General features: G+C 44.9%; 1 protein-coding gene across 1 annotated transcript in view; it reads left to right on the top strand.

Moving 5' to 3' along the window:
* Positions 1-15,057, top strand: part of PIEZO2 (piezo type mechanosensitive ion channel component 2) — a 33,124-nt gene extending 18,067 nt beyond the window's left edge. The window contains exons 9-16 of the mRNA XM_030335819.1: positions 580-727; positions 5,705-5,893; positions 6,228-6,320; positions 7,892-8,064; positions 9,916-10,044; positions 11,225-11,304; positions 13,483-13,666; positions 15,003-15,057. Of these exons, the coding sequence (XP_030191679.1) occupies positions 580-727; positions 5,705-5,893; positions 6,228-6,320; positions 7,892-8,064; positions 9,916-10,044; positions 11,225-11,304; positions 13,483-13,666; positions 15,003-15,057 (1,051 nt within the window). The remainder of the gene's footprint in view (positions 1-579; positions 728-5,704; positions 5,894-6,227; positions 6,321-7,891; positions 8,065-9,915; positions 10,045-11,224; positions 11,305-13,482; positions 13,667-15,002) is intronic.
* Positions 15,058-15,606: the final 549 nt, after the last annotated feature.

Here is a 15,606-nt window from a genome sequence, read left to right as displayed (position 1 = left end):
AATGATGGGTCTTTTTGCAGAAGATATTACCTTAAATGTAGAAAATCCTAAAGAATCAACCGCAACACGGTTGTAAGTAATCAATGAATTCATCGTAAAGTTGCAGGATATAAAACCAACATGCAGAAATCAGTGGTGTTTGCATACGCTAAAAACAAAACATCAGAAAAGAAAAAATAAAGAAAACTATCCCATTCATAATAGCACCAAAAAACAATGAAATACTTAGAAATAAATTTAACCAAAGAAATGAAAAGATCTGGGCAATGAAAACCACAAGACTTTGATGAGAGACATGGGAGAGGACACCTTCAAACTTATTTAAAAGGCAATCCTAATTTGTTAAGACCATCAGCAAAAAGAAAAAATAGAAAAAAGAATGGAAAATACTAATTCATACGTTGACTTAAGATGAGAAGCAGTTGTATTCCAAGTTAATTTTACCATAAGGGTCACCTTGAGGATTTTTCCCAAGTCATAGGGGCTAAAACAATAAGGAACTACATGAGCTCCCGGGGTTGGGAGGATGACGGGGGCCACCCCACAACTGCCTCTCTAGCAAGATGTGGTTTCTGGCAGGTTCCGCCTCGTTCCCTTTCTGACTGAGCTGAGGGCTGTGATGGACTGGGTGTGGACAGACACGACCTTGAGCCTCTCCAGCTGGATCTGTGTGGAGGACATCTACGCTCACATATTCATCCTGAAGTGTTGGCGGGAGTCTGAAAAAGTAAGCCAATAAAAATGCCTTACCCCTTTTCGTTTCCCTTCCATCCAGGCTGGGTATAGGATTCATGTGAATCTCTGCAAGCTTTGTGGCCAAATACATGGAGGCAGGGGGCAAAAATGGTGAGGACCTGTGACTGTCCCATTGGTTTCCACCCCGGTGGACTTGGGAATTTTGGACTCACTGCTGCCTTAGTCAGCAATGGCATCCAGATGTGTTCTTCTTTTGGCCAGCCTATATTGTAGTTATTTTTAAAAGAAGAAGTGATATATTGCTCTGTGACCCCATAATTCTTAAATGGCTCATTTGGGAGCAGAAGGGAATGTGGTAGGATGGAGAAAAGTGGGGTCAGGTGGCTTGGACTCAGGCTCACCCTCTGATTCACTCTTTGATGAGCGACGGGACAATATAACTTCCTTGTGCAAAGGAAATCGAAGTGCAAATATTTGCTTATTCTGTTAGGCTGAATATTAAAGTTTGAATACGGTTACAAGTACTGTTATTTATTGGATTTTTTGCAAAAGCTTAACGTCGGAAACAGGAGTCATAACAGCAGTGGCAATGGCTCAACAAGCGTTGGCTGAGGTGGTAGAAAGTATCCCTTTTTTGTTTCTCTTCTTGATAATACCCTCCTTGAAAAAGTTCCCTCCGGTGTATATAATTTCTAGTATGTTCTGCTGCTGCTTCTTGGAGTTCCAGTTTCATAATCACGGGTCCCACTGACCTGCGGCTCCTGTATTTGTGGGGTTTGTGAGAGTAAAGGAGACAGGGCTGGCAGCAAACTTAAAATCTGCTCGCTTGTCCTCATTCGTAAGGAGCAGAGAAGCTGATAAAATGACAGAATATGGCAGATATTCTACCAAAGGGACTTTGAAGGTAACAGTCATGGCGGTAAAGCATCCAGAAATCGTGACCAGTGAAGAAAAGCGGGAAGAACCAAGAATTGTTCTGTCGGAAGTAGAAAAACAAATGGAAGGAGGCAAAGACAATAGCCGCTTTTAACTATTTGAAATAGTGAGAAATGGGAAAGTTTGAATTTGTCTAGAAGACGCAAGATAACAGAGTTGAGACAGGTTGGCAAAAGCCCTAGTAAGCTTCCGTGGCATCTGACGAACTTCCTAACGGTCGAAGCTACCCCATCACAGACTGGCTGCCTCAGGAGGTGGCTGCTGCCCAGAGGTGTCCGCATCTACACCGTCACACAGAGGAGAATTTACATCCTGAAACCTCTGTGCTGGGAAGCGTGGGTCCTAGATCTATTCATTCAGCAGTTTATCATATCAGTTGTCTATTGCTGCTTATCAAACTACATCAAACTTAGTGGTTTAAAAATAACCACCGTTTGGGGGGCACTTGGGTGGCTCAGTTGGTTGAGCCTCTGACTTCGGCTCCGGTCATGTGGGTTCAAGCCCCACGTTGGGCTCCCTGCTGTCAGCACAGAGCCCACTTCAGGTCCTCTGTCCCCTGCTCTCTCTGCTCCTCCCCTGCTCGTGCTCGGTCTCTCAAAATAAATAAACTTAAAAAAATCACAACCATTTTCTTTGCTCACAATTCTGCGGGTCGGCAGTTTGGGCTGCATGTCGCTGGACGGACTTGCCCAGGGTCATCCTGTGGCTGCTGTTCCAGAGGGAGCAGGCACAGGCCAGAGAAAGGCCCGAGAGAGAAGCGGTTCAAGAGACAGGCAAGTGGAGAAGATAATTTCGGAATAGAGAGGATCTGAACCTCTGTAGATGGTAAGGGAAAGAACGGTAGAAAAAAAGAAAAAGAAAAATTCTTAGCATCGAAGCCAAAGGATAAAGGTCTGGGTGGGGGGCCTCGGGAAGCGTGGGACCAGAGGCGTGGGTGAATAAGTTAGTAGTGGCAAAGAGGAGTGGCCATCCTGCGGGAAGCTGGGGAAAGATGTGGTGAGCCGACTGCACACCACATAGCCTGGCTTCCGCATGAAGTAGACGAACTTATCTGTTGACAGCAGGAGGGAAGGACGGCATCCTAAAACCCGGAGCCTGTCCACTGAGCACTGGAAACCGTGAGATACTACTTCCTCTGGATGAATGGGAGGGGAGTCCTCAGGTGGGGGTTTCTGAATCAGAGCTCACGTTACTGTCCCACATCGATACAGGGCCACCTTTCATGGGAGCAGCTGTGACTGCCCCATTTGTTAGCTCTTACAAGCTTTTCACTGCTTGAGCCAACAGGTGACAACCATCTTTTTTTTTTCAGGTTTTTTTTTTAATGTTTATTCATTTTTGAGAGAGAGAAAGAGCCAGAGCATGAGCGGGGGAGGGGCAGAGAGAGAGAGAGGGAGACACAGAATCTGAAGCAGGCTCCAGGCTCCGAGCTGTCAGCACAGAGCCCGACCCAGGGCTCGAACCCACCAACCGTGAGATCATGACCTGAGCTGAAGTCAGATGCTTAACCGACTGAGCCACCCAGGCGCCCCGACAACCTTCTTAATACTATAGTGAGGAAGTCACAGCCATTGCCCGTCGTCCTTGTGAAGGACAGGGTTTGCTGTGCCCTAGAACACGAAGCATTCCTCCCCACAAAGGTTTACGATTATTGTTGTCATTTTATCTTCAAGAAATAAAGAGCCTCATTTCAATGTATCACCTCTACTTAAATATGTACTTCTATCTTATGCTCAGTCGCTGGCTATTTCAGAATAAGAGCCTTTTAAATCACACGTAGTACAATTTGCTAAGGAACTTAGGTGTGTGGGAGGTCAGTGTCGGGGGAGTCCAGGCGAATCTGGCACGCGTTTTTACTCCGTCCCATCAGAGACAGAAACGTTACCAGTGACCGTCTCCTGTCCAGTATAAAGCCGAAGAGGAAGCTGCTTTTCAAAGTAAATTTTCTTGGGGCGCCTGGGTGGCTCATTCGGTTAAGTGTCCGACTTCGGCTCAGGTCACGATCTGGCGGTTTGTGAGTTCGGGCCCCGTGTCGGGCTCTGTGCCGACGGCTCGGAGCCTGCAGCCTGCTTCAAACTCTGTGTCTCCCTCTCTCTCTTCCCCTCCCCTGCTCGTACTCTGTCTCTCAAAAATAAATAAATGCTAAAAGAAAAAAATGAAGTAACTTTTCTTGGGGATTCTTCCAAGTCGAATGTGCTGTGCTCCAGGGGCTTTATGAACACACTTTATGAAGCCGGAACAATTTCCTCAAAGGCAGAGTGTTGGCACAGGAGCACTCACAAATGCAGGCCACTCGGTCCCAGTCCTCGTTTCCAATGGTTTCCAGGCAGCCACGTCCCAAAACACTTTAGGAAGCTGATTGGAAATGGAGCCTGGAAGGTTATGCAAACTGGGAGACCCAGAAGAGCATTGACTTACCCAGGAAAGGGGTGACAGGCAGTGCAGGACAGGAAGGGGACGGTCCCTTTGAAAGGTGAAGGGGGAAGTAGCCTCAGAGTTAGAGAGAGGTCCAGAGGTGCTGGCCCTGTCCTGCCCCGGGGCTGAGCAGGAGAAGGGGGAGAGCAGGAGGGGGAGGTTCTGGGGATTTTGGCAGTGAGCCTCAAAGGGTGGCCTCCAGGAGAGGAACCGATATGGCACCACTACAGTCAGAAGAGACCCAGGCTGTTCTTAGCAGAGAAAAGTCTTGAACCAACAAAACACTTGGCCACCTTGTGCCTGAGCGCTCCTGCGTGAGGATGAGAGGCCGCTTGTCTCAACTTGCCTCCCGGAGAAAAAGATGAAAAAGCAAGCCTGTGTGTGTGTGAATATATATCTGAAATTCTCCCAATACTGCAGTGTTTCTTTCGCAATAGAAAATTATAGTCAGTGGCCTCAAATTCCAGTGCCAAGATACCGAAATACAGTGCTGGATCTGAACATCGTGCCCTAACTCAGAGCACAGCCACTGAGAGGCACTATCTCCTGAGCACAGAATCCATAATGCTGCCCATACTGGCTCCCGTGCCCCCCGTCCAGCCCCCGCCCTATACTTCCAGGCCTGACTTCAGCAATCACGGACGGCCAGGGCCCATAGAGCCATTGTAGCAGTGCTGGCTCCCAGACCTCTGTCCTTGTTTGTCGCTTGTCACGTGAGCTCAGCGCCTGCAGGCAGAATGTGGATGAGTTTTCCTTACCTCACCTCTAGCGAAATGAATGGCTGCCTCCTGAGGGATTGTGCCCCCCAGGATAAATCTCACCACCAGGCTGGGGAGTGGGGGTAATGCAGCCCAGCTTCAGGGGCTGACCCTGGAAGGCAAAAAGGTCACGGAGAAGCAACATTTAAGCAAGGATTACACGTGCATGTCTGAAGCCCTTTTGATTCCGGACACCAAAGCTGGCTCCTTGCGCCTTGCTTAGGAGCAGTGCTTGGCGGGTCCCTAACAAAGCTGATGGAAGTGATCCCATCCCTCCCAAACGCACTGCTTTTGTAGGAGAGAGCAGGTCCCTCAGGTGACGCACACTTCTGCCACCACCCCCAGTTCCTGCTGTTCAGCACAGCCCCCGCTGAGGACCCGCGTGGAGTCCTGGCGGCCGAGAGAGAGGGCTCTTCTGATCATATAGATCGTATTGCAGGGCTTGAACCACACTGCCTTCTGACAACGTGTGTCATGAATGAAGTGAAAAACTTTTTTCCACCCACCAAGAGCAGGTGGTTGATAGGCACAGCTTTGGAATATTCAGGAATTTGCAGTAAAATGTCTTTCTCCCACATGATCCCTTGAAAGCAGAGGCTTTGTTCAGCAGTATTTGATCCATCGGTCCATAGGTTCATCACCAGCCAAAACCAACACAGTTTTAAGGAGAAAGTCCCTCGGGTCCCATTGGTCCCTCGCGGCACCACCGTGGGGACGTGTTGGGTGCTCCTTAGAGCTTCACATCACTACTTAATTTCCTAGAGTGACCTGAGCGAACTGAGCAGAATCAGGACTCAGTCGGGTCCCGCGGCAAGAGCGCGCACCCCTCCTCCCCGACCCAGACCCCGCCTGCTTCTCGGGGCCAGAAGCCTGAGCCCGGTGTGACCCCTCTGTTGCAGAGATACCCGCAGCCCCGGGGGCAGAAGAAGAAGAAAGTGGTGAAGTATGGCATGGGAGGCATGATCATCGTTCTGCTCATCTGCATCGTCTGGTTTCCCCTTCTCTTCATGTCCTTGATCAAATCTGTGGCGGGGGTCATCAACCAGCCCCTGGACGTCTCGGTCACAATCACCCTGGGAGGGTACCAGGTAACCGCTGTGCACCTCCCCCAGGGCTCACTCACCTGCCGGCGCCTTTCCCGATGAACAGCCACAGGATGTGGAGTTAGCTTTGGTGCTCCAGATTCCTCCCTACATTTCGGCTGGTCAGCAAATACGTGATGTATGAGATAGGTAAAGCACCGAGGACAGTGAAAGAATCGTTTTGTTCTGGTTGGGTAATCACTTCAAAAAGAGAGCTCTGAGGCCGGCTGCCCTCGGGTACCCGGGGGGGCGATAACACGGCGGAAATATTGTTCTTTGAACCCAGGATGCAGAGACGGGCCTTGGAGGGCTAACGGCACCTTGTTTCTTTGTTTTCCAGCCTATTTTCACAATGAGTGCACAGCAAAGCCAGTTGAAAGTTATGGATCAGCCCAAGTTTAATAAATTTATGAAAGCTTTTTCTAGGGACACTGTAAGTAAACGCATGTAGTAGATCTCTGTGAAGACCTTTCTAGACGAAAGGTGAGCTCACTGCTTGTCATTTTGTTCACTCCTCTGTCATGGCCTGTGGTGGTGGGAGGGACTTTTCAGGGGTTACCAGGGGTCCGCAGCGCATTTCTGGCCACTGGCCCCTTCGATACTCTGAGCCATTATGTCCGTATCATTGGATATGTGTTAATAAACGTAATTGTAATTCGGGACATTTTAATGTAAGTTTAACAGATGTAGGTCCTCTTTCATATTTTTAATTTTTTTTTTAATTGTAGTAGATACTGACCCCTTTGATGGGTAGGTCTAATCTGAGAATCTATATCAAGGGAGTCATTCAAAATGTTGGAAAAGCTCTACGCAGGCCCTTGCGTGTGCTGGCATTCTCTGCATTAGTAAAAGCTGGAAGCCACTGAGGGCTTCATAACTAGGGACAGGTTAAATAAGTTATGGCAGATGTATCAAGTGAATTTGATAGGCACTGGCTGCCCTAGGGCGGTCGGCGTGGGAGAAGGGGACCACCACTTTTCATTTTATTTACATGCTATGTCTTCTGAATATTTTCCGAGCAGCGTCTTTCATAATACAAAATAGTCATTGCAGAGACTCTGCATGGCGTGAACATTTCTCAAGATAAAACCTAAGTGAAAAAGGACACACATTCCTATTTTTTAAATGAAAACAAATGAAATCTACATTTCCTGCCATATATCACAGCGGTGATGCCCTGGTGGTAAAGTTGTGGCTGATGTATTCTCTTCCCTACCTTACAAACTTTTAATCACATGATAAATCGAGCTTTCAGAATTAAAATTTGCTTTACAAATAATACTTTGTATTTAAAGAAAATGATTAGGCACACAGATGCTTATCTCCTTTATAAAATTATCAGCCTCTAATGCACACTGCCAAAACTAATCTTGAGGGATGTGCAGCTGTGAAGACAGGACCAGGATATTGTGGGTGGATTAAATTTGACTGGGTGGTGAGAGGGAACACCCCAATAGTTGATACATTTTCTTCTTAATGGGGAGGAAAATGACACCAAGTCATTTGTCTTTTCTTTATTGATGAGTTGGGATGATCCCATAGCTGTATTGGTGAGGCAACATCACCAAGATTGCTCCACGGCACTCGGGCTGCCCATCCCTGTGGGGAGGGGAACAGAATAGTGCAATTGAGCATGAAGACCATGCACTGTAAAAATTGCCCTTCCTTACTAAGAATTCCCCTTCATGTAGCCAGTTACAAAGAACAGTAATCACTTTATTTGTACATCACCACAGGGGGCACATGGGTGGCTCAGTCCGTTGGGCGTCCGACTTCGGCTCAGGTTATGATCTCAAGGTTGGTGGGTTCGAGCCCCACGTCGGGCTCTGTGCTGACAGCTCAGAGCCTGGAGCCTGCTTCAGATTCTGTCTCCCTCTCTCTCTGCCCCTCCCCTGCTCGCGCTGTGTCTCTCTCTCAAAACTAAATAAACATTTTTGAAAAATTTTTATTTGTACATCACCATATATATGATCTATTTATGCATGTGTATTTGTGCGCATACAGGGTGCTATGCAATTTCTGGAAAATTATGAAAAAGAAGACATAACTGTAGCAGAACTGGAAGGAAACTCAAATTCTTTGTGGACCATCAGCCCTCCCAGTAAGCAGAAAATGATAAGCGAACTCATGGACCCCAATAGTAGCTTCTCTGTTGTTTTTTCATGGAGTATTCAGAGGTAGTTACTGTATTTCCGTGCATAATTTCCCCTTTCCCCCCAATCTAAACTCGGGGTGGGGGTGGGTGGATAGAAGTAAAGAAAAAGTCGATGGATGTGGTTTATAGCTGACGTTACACTTTGGGAACGTTCACTCGATGCTACAGCTAACATCTGTGTTTACTAAATAACAGTTTGCCTAGGAATCTCTGACAAAAATAAGAACTTCTTAGTTTTCCTTTTTTCTACTCACTCCAGCTTTTAAAGAGAGGCTGGCAGTGAGTTTTGTGAATGAGAGAGAGAGAGAGGTAAAGCAAAAAGAAAAAGTGTCATGACTTATAAAATGAAATGGTCTGGATGATTGTAAGATTTCCCTGAAAGGTGGACATTTGGTCTTAGCAATAAAGAATTGGCAGTCTCGGGAACCCGAATTCTCACTCGAATCCCTCCAACGTAGGGAGGTCCTGTCAGATCTTTTCTCTAAGCAGGAGATGTGAGAGCAGCCTGGGAGTCCCAAGATGGGAGAGCTGAGAGAGATTCCTTCTTACCTAACCTGAGCCCATGGCCAGCACGTGGCCACTACTGCACTTGTTGATCTCTGTTAAGTTTGTATTTAAACTCAGTTAGTTAACACACAGTGTAATATTAGTTTCAGCTGTACAGCATAGGGATTCTTCACTTCCATACAACACCCGGTGCACCTCACAAGTGCCCTCCTTAATCCCCATCACCTATTTCACCCATCCCCCCACCCACCTCCCCTCTGGTAACCGTCGGTTTGTTCTCTGTGGCTAAGAGTCCCTTTCCTGGTTTGCCTCTCTCTTTTTTTCCCCTTTGCTCACTTATTTTGTTTCTTAAATCCTGCACATGAGCGAAATCATATGGTATTTTTCTTTCTCTGACAGACTTATTTTGCTTAACATAATACTCTCTAGCTCCATCCATGTCTGTGCAAATGACAAGATTTCATTCCTTTTTACCGCTGAGTAATATTCCATACACACACACACACACCCCACATCTTCCTTATCCATTCATGAGCGTGTCTTAAGAAAAGTTCTTGCATTCAGAAGCCCAATGTGTTAGTGAAGCAATCAGGGAACCTCAACACAATACACTAGTTGGTTGGCTTAGTGTTTGTTTGTTTGTATTTGTCATAGTCTTGTGATTCAGGATTCTATGCCAGCAGTCAAGTGACAGGTTCATTGGGTTCATGGTTCCTGGCTTCTAGGATAAAATGAAGAAAGAATTCCGATAGGTACAGAAGAAGGCTTCTCCAATCTAAAGTGAACTTACAAGGAAACAGTAAAGAAATATCTGAAAGGGGGCTGTTCAGAATTGAAAGAACTCTTTCTGTCATCTTATTTTCTCCTTTAGAACATCCCAAATTCCTCACATGAAATTCTGTACTGCCAAAATTCACTTTCTAGCCTTTTCTTTGAAGAGCTACCAAAATAATAATAATAATAAATAATAACAATATTAAAGATCAACTCTTGATGGAACATTCTTTAAAAGCATGGATTCTATTAGTCACCATGGAGACTAACCTCACTAGATTAATAAAAAAAAAAGTGTTTCAGAAACTCATTATCAGAGCATCAAGACGGTTTCTCTTCTAGTCAACAGACTCTGCCCTCTCACCTGCCATCTGTTTTAAAGGTGTTTGTGGCCTCCCCGGGCTTTACTAACTTGGTTGTCTAAGAAGCTGGACGTAAAGGTGAGGTGGACAGAAAAGGTTGGGGGTGACAGTTGTGGATCCAAGGAAGACTTGGTGAGATTAATAAAATGAAGAGTCAAGTGAATTTTTGAACGTCTCTTCTAGACTTCCAAGTAATCACTGACATTGAGCCTTTTTATTTCTCTTCACAGAAACATGAGTTTGGGTGCAAAGGCAGAAATTGCAACCGATAAGCTTTCTTTTCCTCTTAAAAATACCACACGAGAACATATAGCTAAAATGATAGCCGGCAACAACACGGAAAGTTCAAGAACACCGGTGTAAGTGATTGCTCCTGTTAATTAGCTTTAATAGATGGATATATCTGGTACAAAATCTGCATCTGCAAACTCACGTATACCAGAAATGCAACTTTCTTCAGTAACTCAAGTCAATCTCTACTTGGAGGCCTCATTGTGTTACATTAAGGCAGCTCTGTTTTCCTCCCCCGGTACTCTGTCCACCTAGCCCTGGGAGTACTGACCTTGTTCCTGGGTAGCAAACTTTGCTCTTATCTGACCATAATCACCAAAAGCCAGAGAAAGCCCCTGGGATACCCCTCCTCTACTATGACCCCCTGGCCTGGGGTCATTGAATGGATGGGAGATGAGGGGAAGATAAGGGGTAAAAGGAAATTTGGGGGGGGGGATCTACATCTTAATATATTCTCCTGCCGTATAAGTACTCCACTTCAAACAGATATAAGCTGTGATGTCTAGATTCTAAGCAGGAGGGAGAAAAAATGCTATTGGTGTAAAACCACTAAATGAAGTACTCCAGACATCCACCAGCCAATGCCTAGTTCTGACCTCCAGTCTGCCTTGGCCCCACTTTAATGCAGTGAATATAAGCCTCCGTGATGCAGTCCTCAGACGTGCTCCCTACGACAGCCTTTGGTAATCACTAAAGTTGAAGGAACCTCAAAGACTGTCAGTTCCTCCCCCATTATTTCATGAGAGAACAGGCAGGCCTAGAAAGACACAGCGACCTGCTCAGGTCACTTAGCTTGTCCTTGGCAGAGGGAGGGTTAGGTCCAGGCCACTAGTTCTCACCTCAAGCCTCAGTCTTGTCACTAGATAGATTCATGCTGTCCACTTGATTATAGATATATCTAGAGAGAGAGAGTACAGACCTAGATCCTAGCAAGAAAGACAGTCCCTTGCTTCAGAAACAGTCACAGTCATGGAAAATCTCTGTAGCAGTTTTCAAGTCATAAACTGCTCATGTACAGAGTTTACTTGAGTATTCGAATAGAAACAGGTAAAATTTTTTGGCTTCAGAGAATTCTAGTTATAATGGAACCCATAAATTGCGATGACATCATATTGTATACATATACAAAGATTCACCATTATCGTTTGATATGAGGTCAAAGTAGCAACAAAAAAAATCAATTTTATGTGGGTAAAACAACTAAAACTTAATTACGCTTCCCCTCCTTTTTTTTTTTTTAACATACAGGACTATAGAAAAGATCTACCCATATTACGTGAAAGCACCTAGTGATTCGAATTCGAAACCTATAAAGCAACTTTTGTCTGGTAAGGCTGAGAAGGAATTATTTCAGAACTTTTTTTTTAACCTTCTTTTATTCAACTTCTACAGTTGGCATTTTCAACCTTTCTCGAGCTTCTTTCCAGTTTTCTGTCTCTGTGAGACAGAGCTTATAGGAAGCATGAGACTCCCAGCTGCATTCCACAGCCAGAAGGAATCAGTCAGTCACCAGAAGCCATATTCTTCATTGTTTTCATTGATATAGAACTTGATGGGCTTAAATCCACATTTAGTGCCTTAGTCTGTTTACTTGTTTCTATTAACGTCCATATCTTAGGCAGAAAATGGCCTCATGCAGTATTAAATATGAAGGCCCCACGATAAGAACAATAAAAAGGTAGCAGGAAATGTGCGTGATTCAGCCCAAGGGTCGTTAAGTATCAACAGTAGTCTCTAGGGACTGTATTTACCCCAAATAACAGAGATGGTAGTAAGATGATGATATGGAATTCTTAAGCATTAATTATGAAGCATTGTTTGACTTCATCAGTTGCCTGGACCAGAACAGATGGGTATGGATGGTAAAAGTAGAAGGACAATGCGGTATATATCCAAGTCACATTCATTCCTTTGCCAACATGGGTTGCTCATTGTCACCAGGCAGTATGCCAGGCACTGGAGACAAGGTTCTACATGGTTCGTGTTTAGCTGGAAAGATGGGGATTGCGTAGGTAAACAGGTAGACGCCCCCATGGAGATCTCAAGAAGTAGAGGCAGCATAGAGGTTCCGAAGACAAGTGTGGGCGGGCCCCCACATCTCTATGCATTTCTTCCTCATGAGGTTCAGCCTGTGAAGTCCCCCTTCCCCACACCACAGGTCTTGGTGTTCTCAGGTCCTGCCGACACAACAACTTCTCTGATTAGCTTTACTGAGTTCTCTCTGATCTTTACCATAAGGCCTATTTAGCATACGTTGGTGGTTATCACCAGTTTGCAAAGGGGGAACCAAGGCCCAGTGTGTGAATTACTCAGCAAAGGTTATACAACCAGTACGTGGACAAACTAGATCCAAACATGGGCCACATGTCCCCCTTCAGAACTCTCTAGACTTCAGAACCAAGGTTCTTTTTCTTCCTGAGCATTCTCAGTGGTTCACATTCTTCTTGAGGAGGGGTTTCTTTATCTTTATGAGTCTCCTGCCTCACTCTCCATCCATCCATCCATCCATCCATCCATCCATCCAGTAGACTTACATTGCCACACACTGTCCTAGATTCCTTTGATCTAGGAATTTAGCAGGAAATAATGCAGCCACGGCCCCCACCCTCACAGAGTTTATAGTCCACCACCATGATTCTCAGTGGAGGCCATATTATCATTGGCACTGGTGGTATTTTCTTAGAAAGGCCTACACAGAGATCTCCAAGCTTTCTGTTGGCCCTTTTACTGTTCTTCCATATTCACCCTAAGCTCCAACACAAGCAATCATTAACCACACATCACGGGTTTTCAGAACTTTTCTGAGCTTCATGCCATCAATCCTTGCGGAAATAACCTCCTCTCCCTCTCCATCTCCACTTTACTGATGTTCTCAGCAAAATTCAACTCAGAAGTCATGTCATCTGGGAAGCCCTCATGGATCCTACCAACCAGAATTGTTCTCTCCTTGTCAGCACAGGTCTAATAGTGGTTGCCACTTGCCCATAAGTTGTGCTCATGTACATGGCCTGTTCCCATTGAGATATGGAATTGTGCTGTATTCAACTCTGTAACCCCTGATCACCTAACAGAGGGCCTTCCTCCCAGAAGACACTCAATAAATGCTAGTAATATGATTGGATTAGTCAAGTCAATAAAAAGTCAGTGATTTGGGTTTTTAAATGTCTAACTAGTTGCTTGGAATTATTACCAAAGAAATATACTCATGTATATTAAGCACGTGTGATACTCACGTATATATCACGTGGGTCTTTGCTCTCTCTCTGTGATATGGCTGCCATGCTCACTTAGCAACAGTGAGCGTCCTCTTTAGCGACAAGGAGAAACCTTATGTACACCTGCGGCCCACTTTTCTTTCTCCACTCACACTGTTAACATGTGCCCTACTCATCCTGGCATCACACGCTACAGATAGTGGTAATCAGGTTCTGCCATCTGACAATTGTTTGCGTGCATTGAATCTAATATGCTCATGCTAACTTGGTTTCATTTTTCTCGTCTTGCAGAAAATAACTTCATGAATATCACCATCATTTTGTCCAGAGACAATACAACTAAATCTAACAGTGAGTGGTGGGTTCTCAACCTGACTGGAAACAGAATATACAATCAGCACGCTCAGGCCTTGGAACTGGTGGTCTTCAATGACAAAGTCAGCCCGCCCAGTCTGGGGTTCCTGGCTGGCTATGGGTAAGGACGCATTTCAGTTAGCAGTCACAAGAGCCTACTTCTGTGTCATATAAAGTTGATGGGAAGCTTTGTACCTTCCTAAAATTCTTGAACTTAACAGCTGCAGTGTTAAAATTCATAGATCATTGGCCCTTCAAGAACCAGAGTCCCAGGGGCGCCTGGGTGGCGCAGTCGGTTAAGCGTCCGACTTCAGCCAGGTCACGATCTCGCGGTCTGTGAGTTCGAGCCCCGCGTCAGGCTCTGGGCTGATGGCTCGGAGCCTGGAGCCTGTTTCCGATGCTGTGTCTCCCTCTCTCTCTGCCCCTCCCCCGTTCATGCTCTGTTTCTCTCTGTCCCAAAAAAATAAAAAACGTTGAAAAAAAATTAAAAAAAAAAAAGAACCAGAGTCCCAAAGAAGTCAAAATGCCTGGGGTGAATAAACACATTAAGGACAGGACTAGAAGTCATATTTCTGGTTTCTTGACTCCACGTCTTCCTGTTACGTTTGATGTAAGTCAATGTTTAAACTTAGAAATTGGTGTAGGGTTATCTCTTTTCCGTATAGATTGCCTTCTGACCTCAGCAGATGCTCAGTCAAGCATCGCAATTTTGGACATGGTCCAATGTCCAAAATGGTCTGATGCTATCATTTTACCGTGTTCTGATGCTTACATTCTAAGACACACACATCCCCTACAAGACATGAAAGTCTGTTAAGAAGTCAATGGTCTATGCAGAATTATAGTATTAAAATAAATAGCTAGGTGCAGAAAAGTATATATAGTACAATTGCATTTCTATCAAGTATATTATGTGGTTTCTTTATATAATATTTGCAGTAAAACCCCCTGAAGTTCATGCATGAGACTACTAGCATTGGTTGTTTCCAGAATTGAGATTTTTTTGGCACTTTTATTTTTCAAGTCTTAAAGCAGTGTAGTGTATAAAGTGTGTTTACACAAGGAATATGAATTACCTTTAAAAAAGTTTTTTTTTAATGTTTACTATTTTTGAGAGAGAGAGAGAGAGAGAGCCAGAGAGCAAGCAGGGAAGGGCAGAGAGAGAGGCAAACACAGAATCGGAAGCAGGCTCCAGGCTCTGAGCTGTCAGCACAGAGCCCTATGCAGGGCTTGAACTCACAGACCGCGAGATCATGACCTGAGCTGAAGTTGGCTGCTTACCCAACTGAGCCACCCAGGTGCCCCTGAATTACCTTTTTAATAAACAGAGTAAATGTTTTCACCAAAGGGAAAAACTCTAGAGAAATTTTGTTATTTTTTTCTTTTAGACGTTTTTCTATTAACTGTGTTTAACTGGTAGATACAATTTCTAGCTACCTTTTTTTTTTTTCCCCCAGTATCATGGGATTGTATGCTTCGGTTGTCCTTGTGATTGGGAAAGTTTGTCCGTGAATTCTTCAGTGGGATTTCTCACTCCATCATGTTTGAAGAGCTTCCAAATGTGGACCGAATTCTGAAGTTGTGCACAGATATTTTTTTAGTTCGAGAGACAGGGGAACTGGAACTCGAGGAAGATCTCTATGCCAAATTAATATTCCTGTACCGCTCACCAGAAACCATGATCAAATGGACTAGAGAAAAAAACAAATTGATGCTTTTAAGACACAGACTGCAGATCAAATTAACATTTGAATTTTAAAAAAAGCACAATATCCTCATAAGAGCTAAGCATTTCTAGTTGGATGGAAATGGTTTCTCTTCTGACAGGTGGTCAAAAGGAGCTGACTTCCTTCTGCAGTCTAAGCTACCTTGTAAATGAAGGCGCTGTTGAAAATGTTATTTGTAACTCCATTTCTCCAAAATCAGGGCTATTTGTTTTATGATATAGTCAACAGTGTCTTGCATTCTGATTGACGATGCAAAGGAATCATTTATGGGTCTCCTCCCTCAGAGAAACAGGAGAGAAGAAGGGAAAAGGACAGTTGCCCATGGTTTTCTGTG

This window comes from Lynx canadensis, chromosome D3 (genome assembly GCF_007474595.2).
Source record: "Lynx canadensis isolate LIC74 chromosome D3, mLynCan4.pri.v2, whole genome shotgun sequence".
NCBI classification, from domain to species: domain Eukaryota; kingdom Metazoa; phylum Chordata; class Mammalia; order Carnivora; family Felidae; genus Lynx; species Lynx canadensis.
This window is presented reverse-complemented; position numbering and strand designations above follow the sequence as displayed.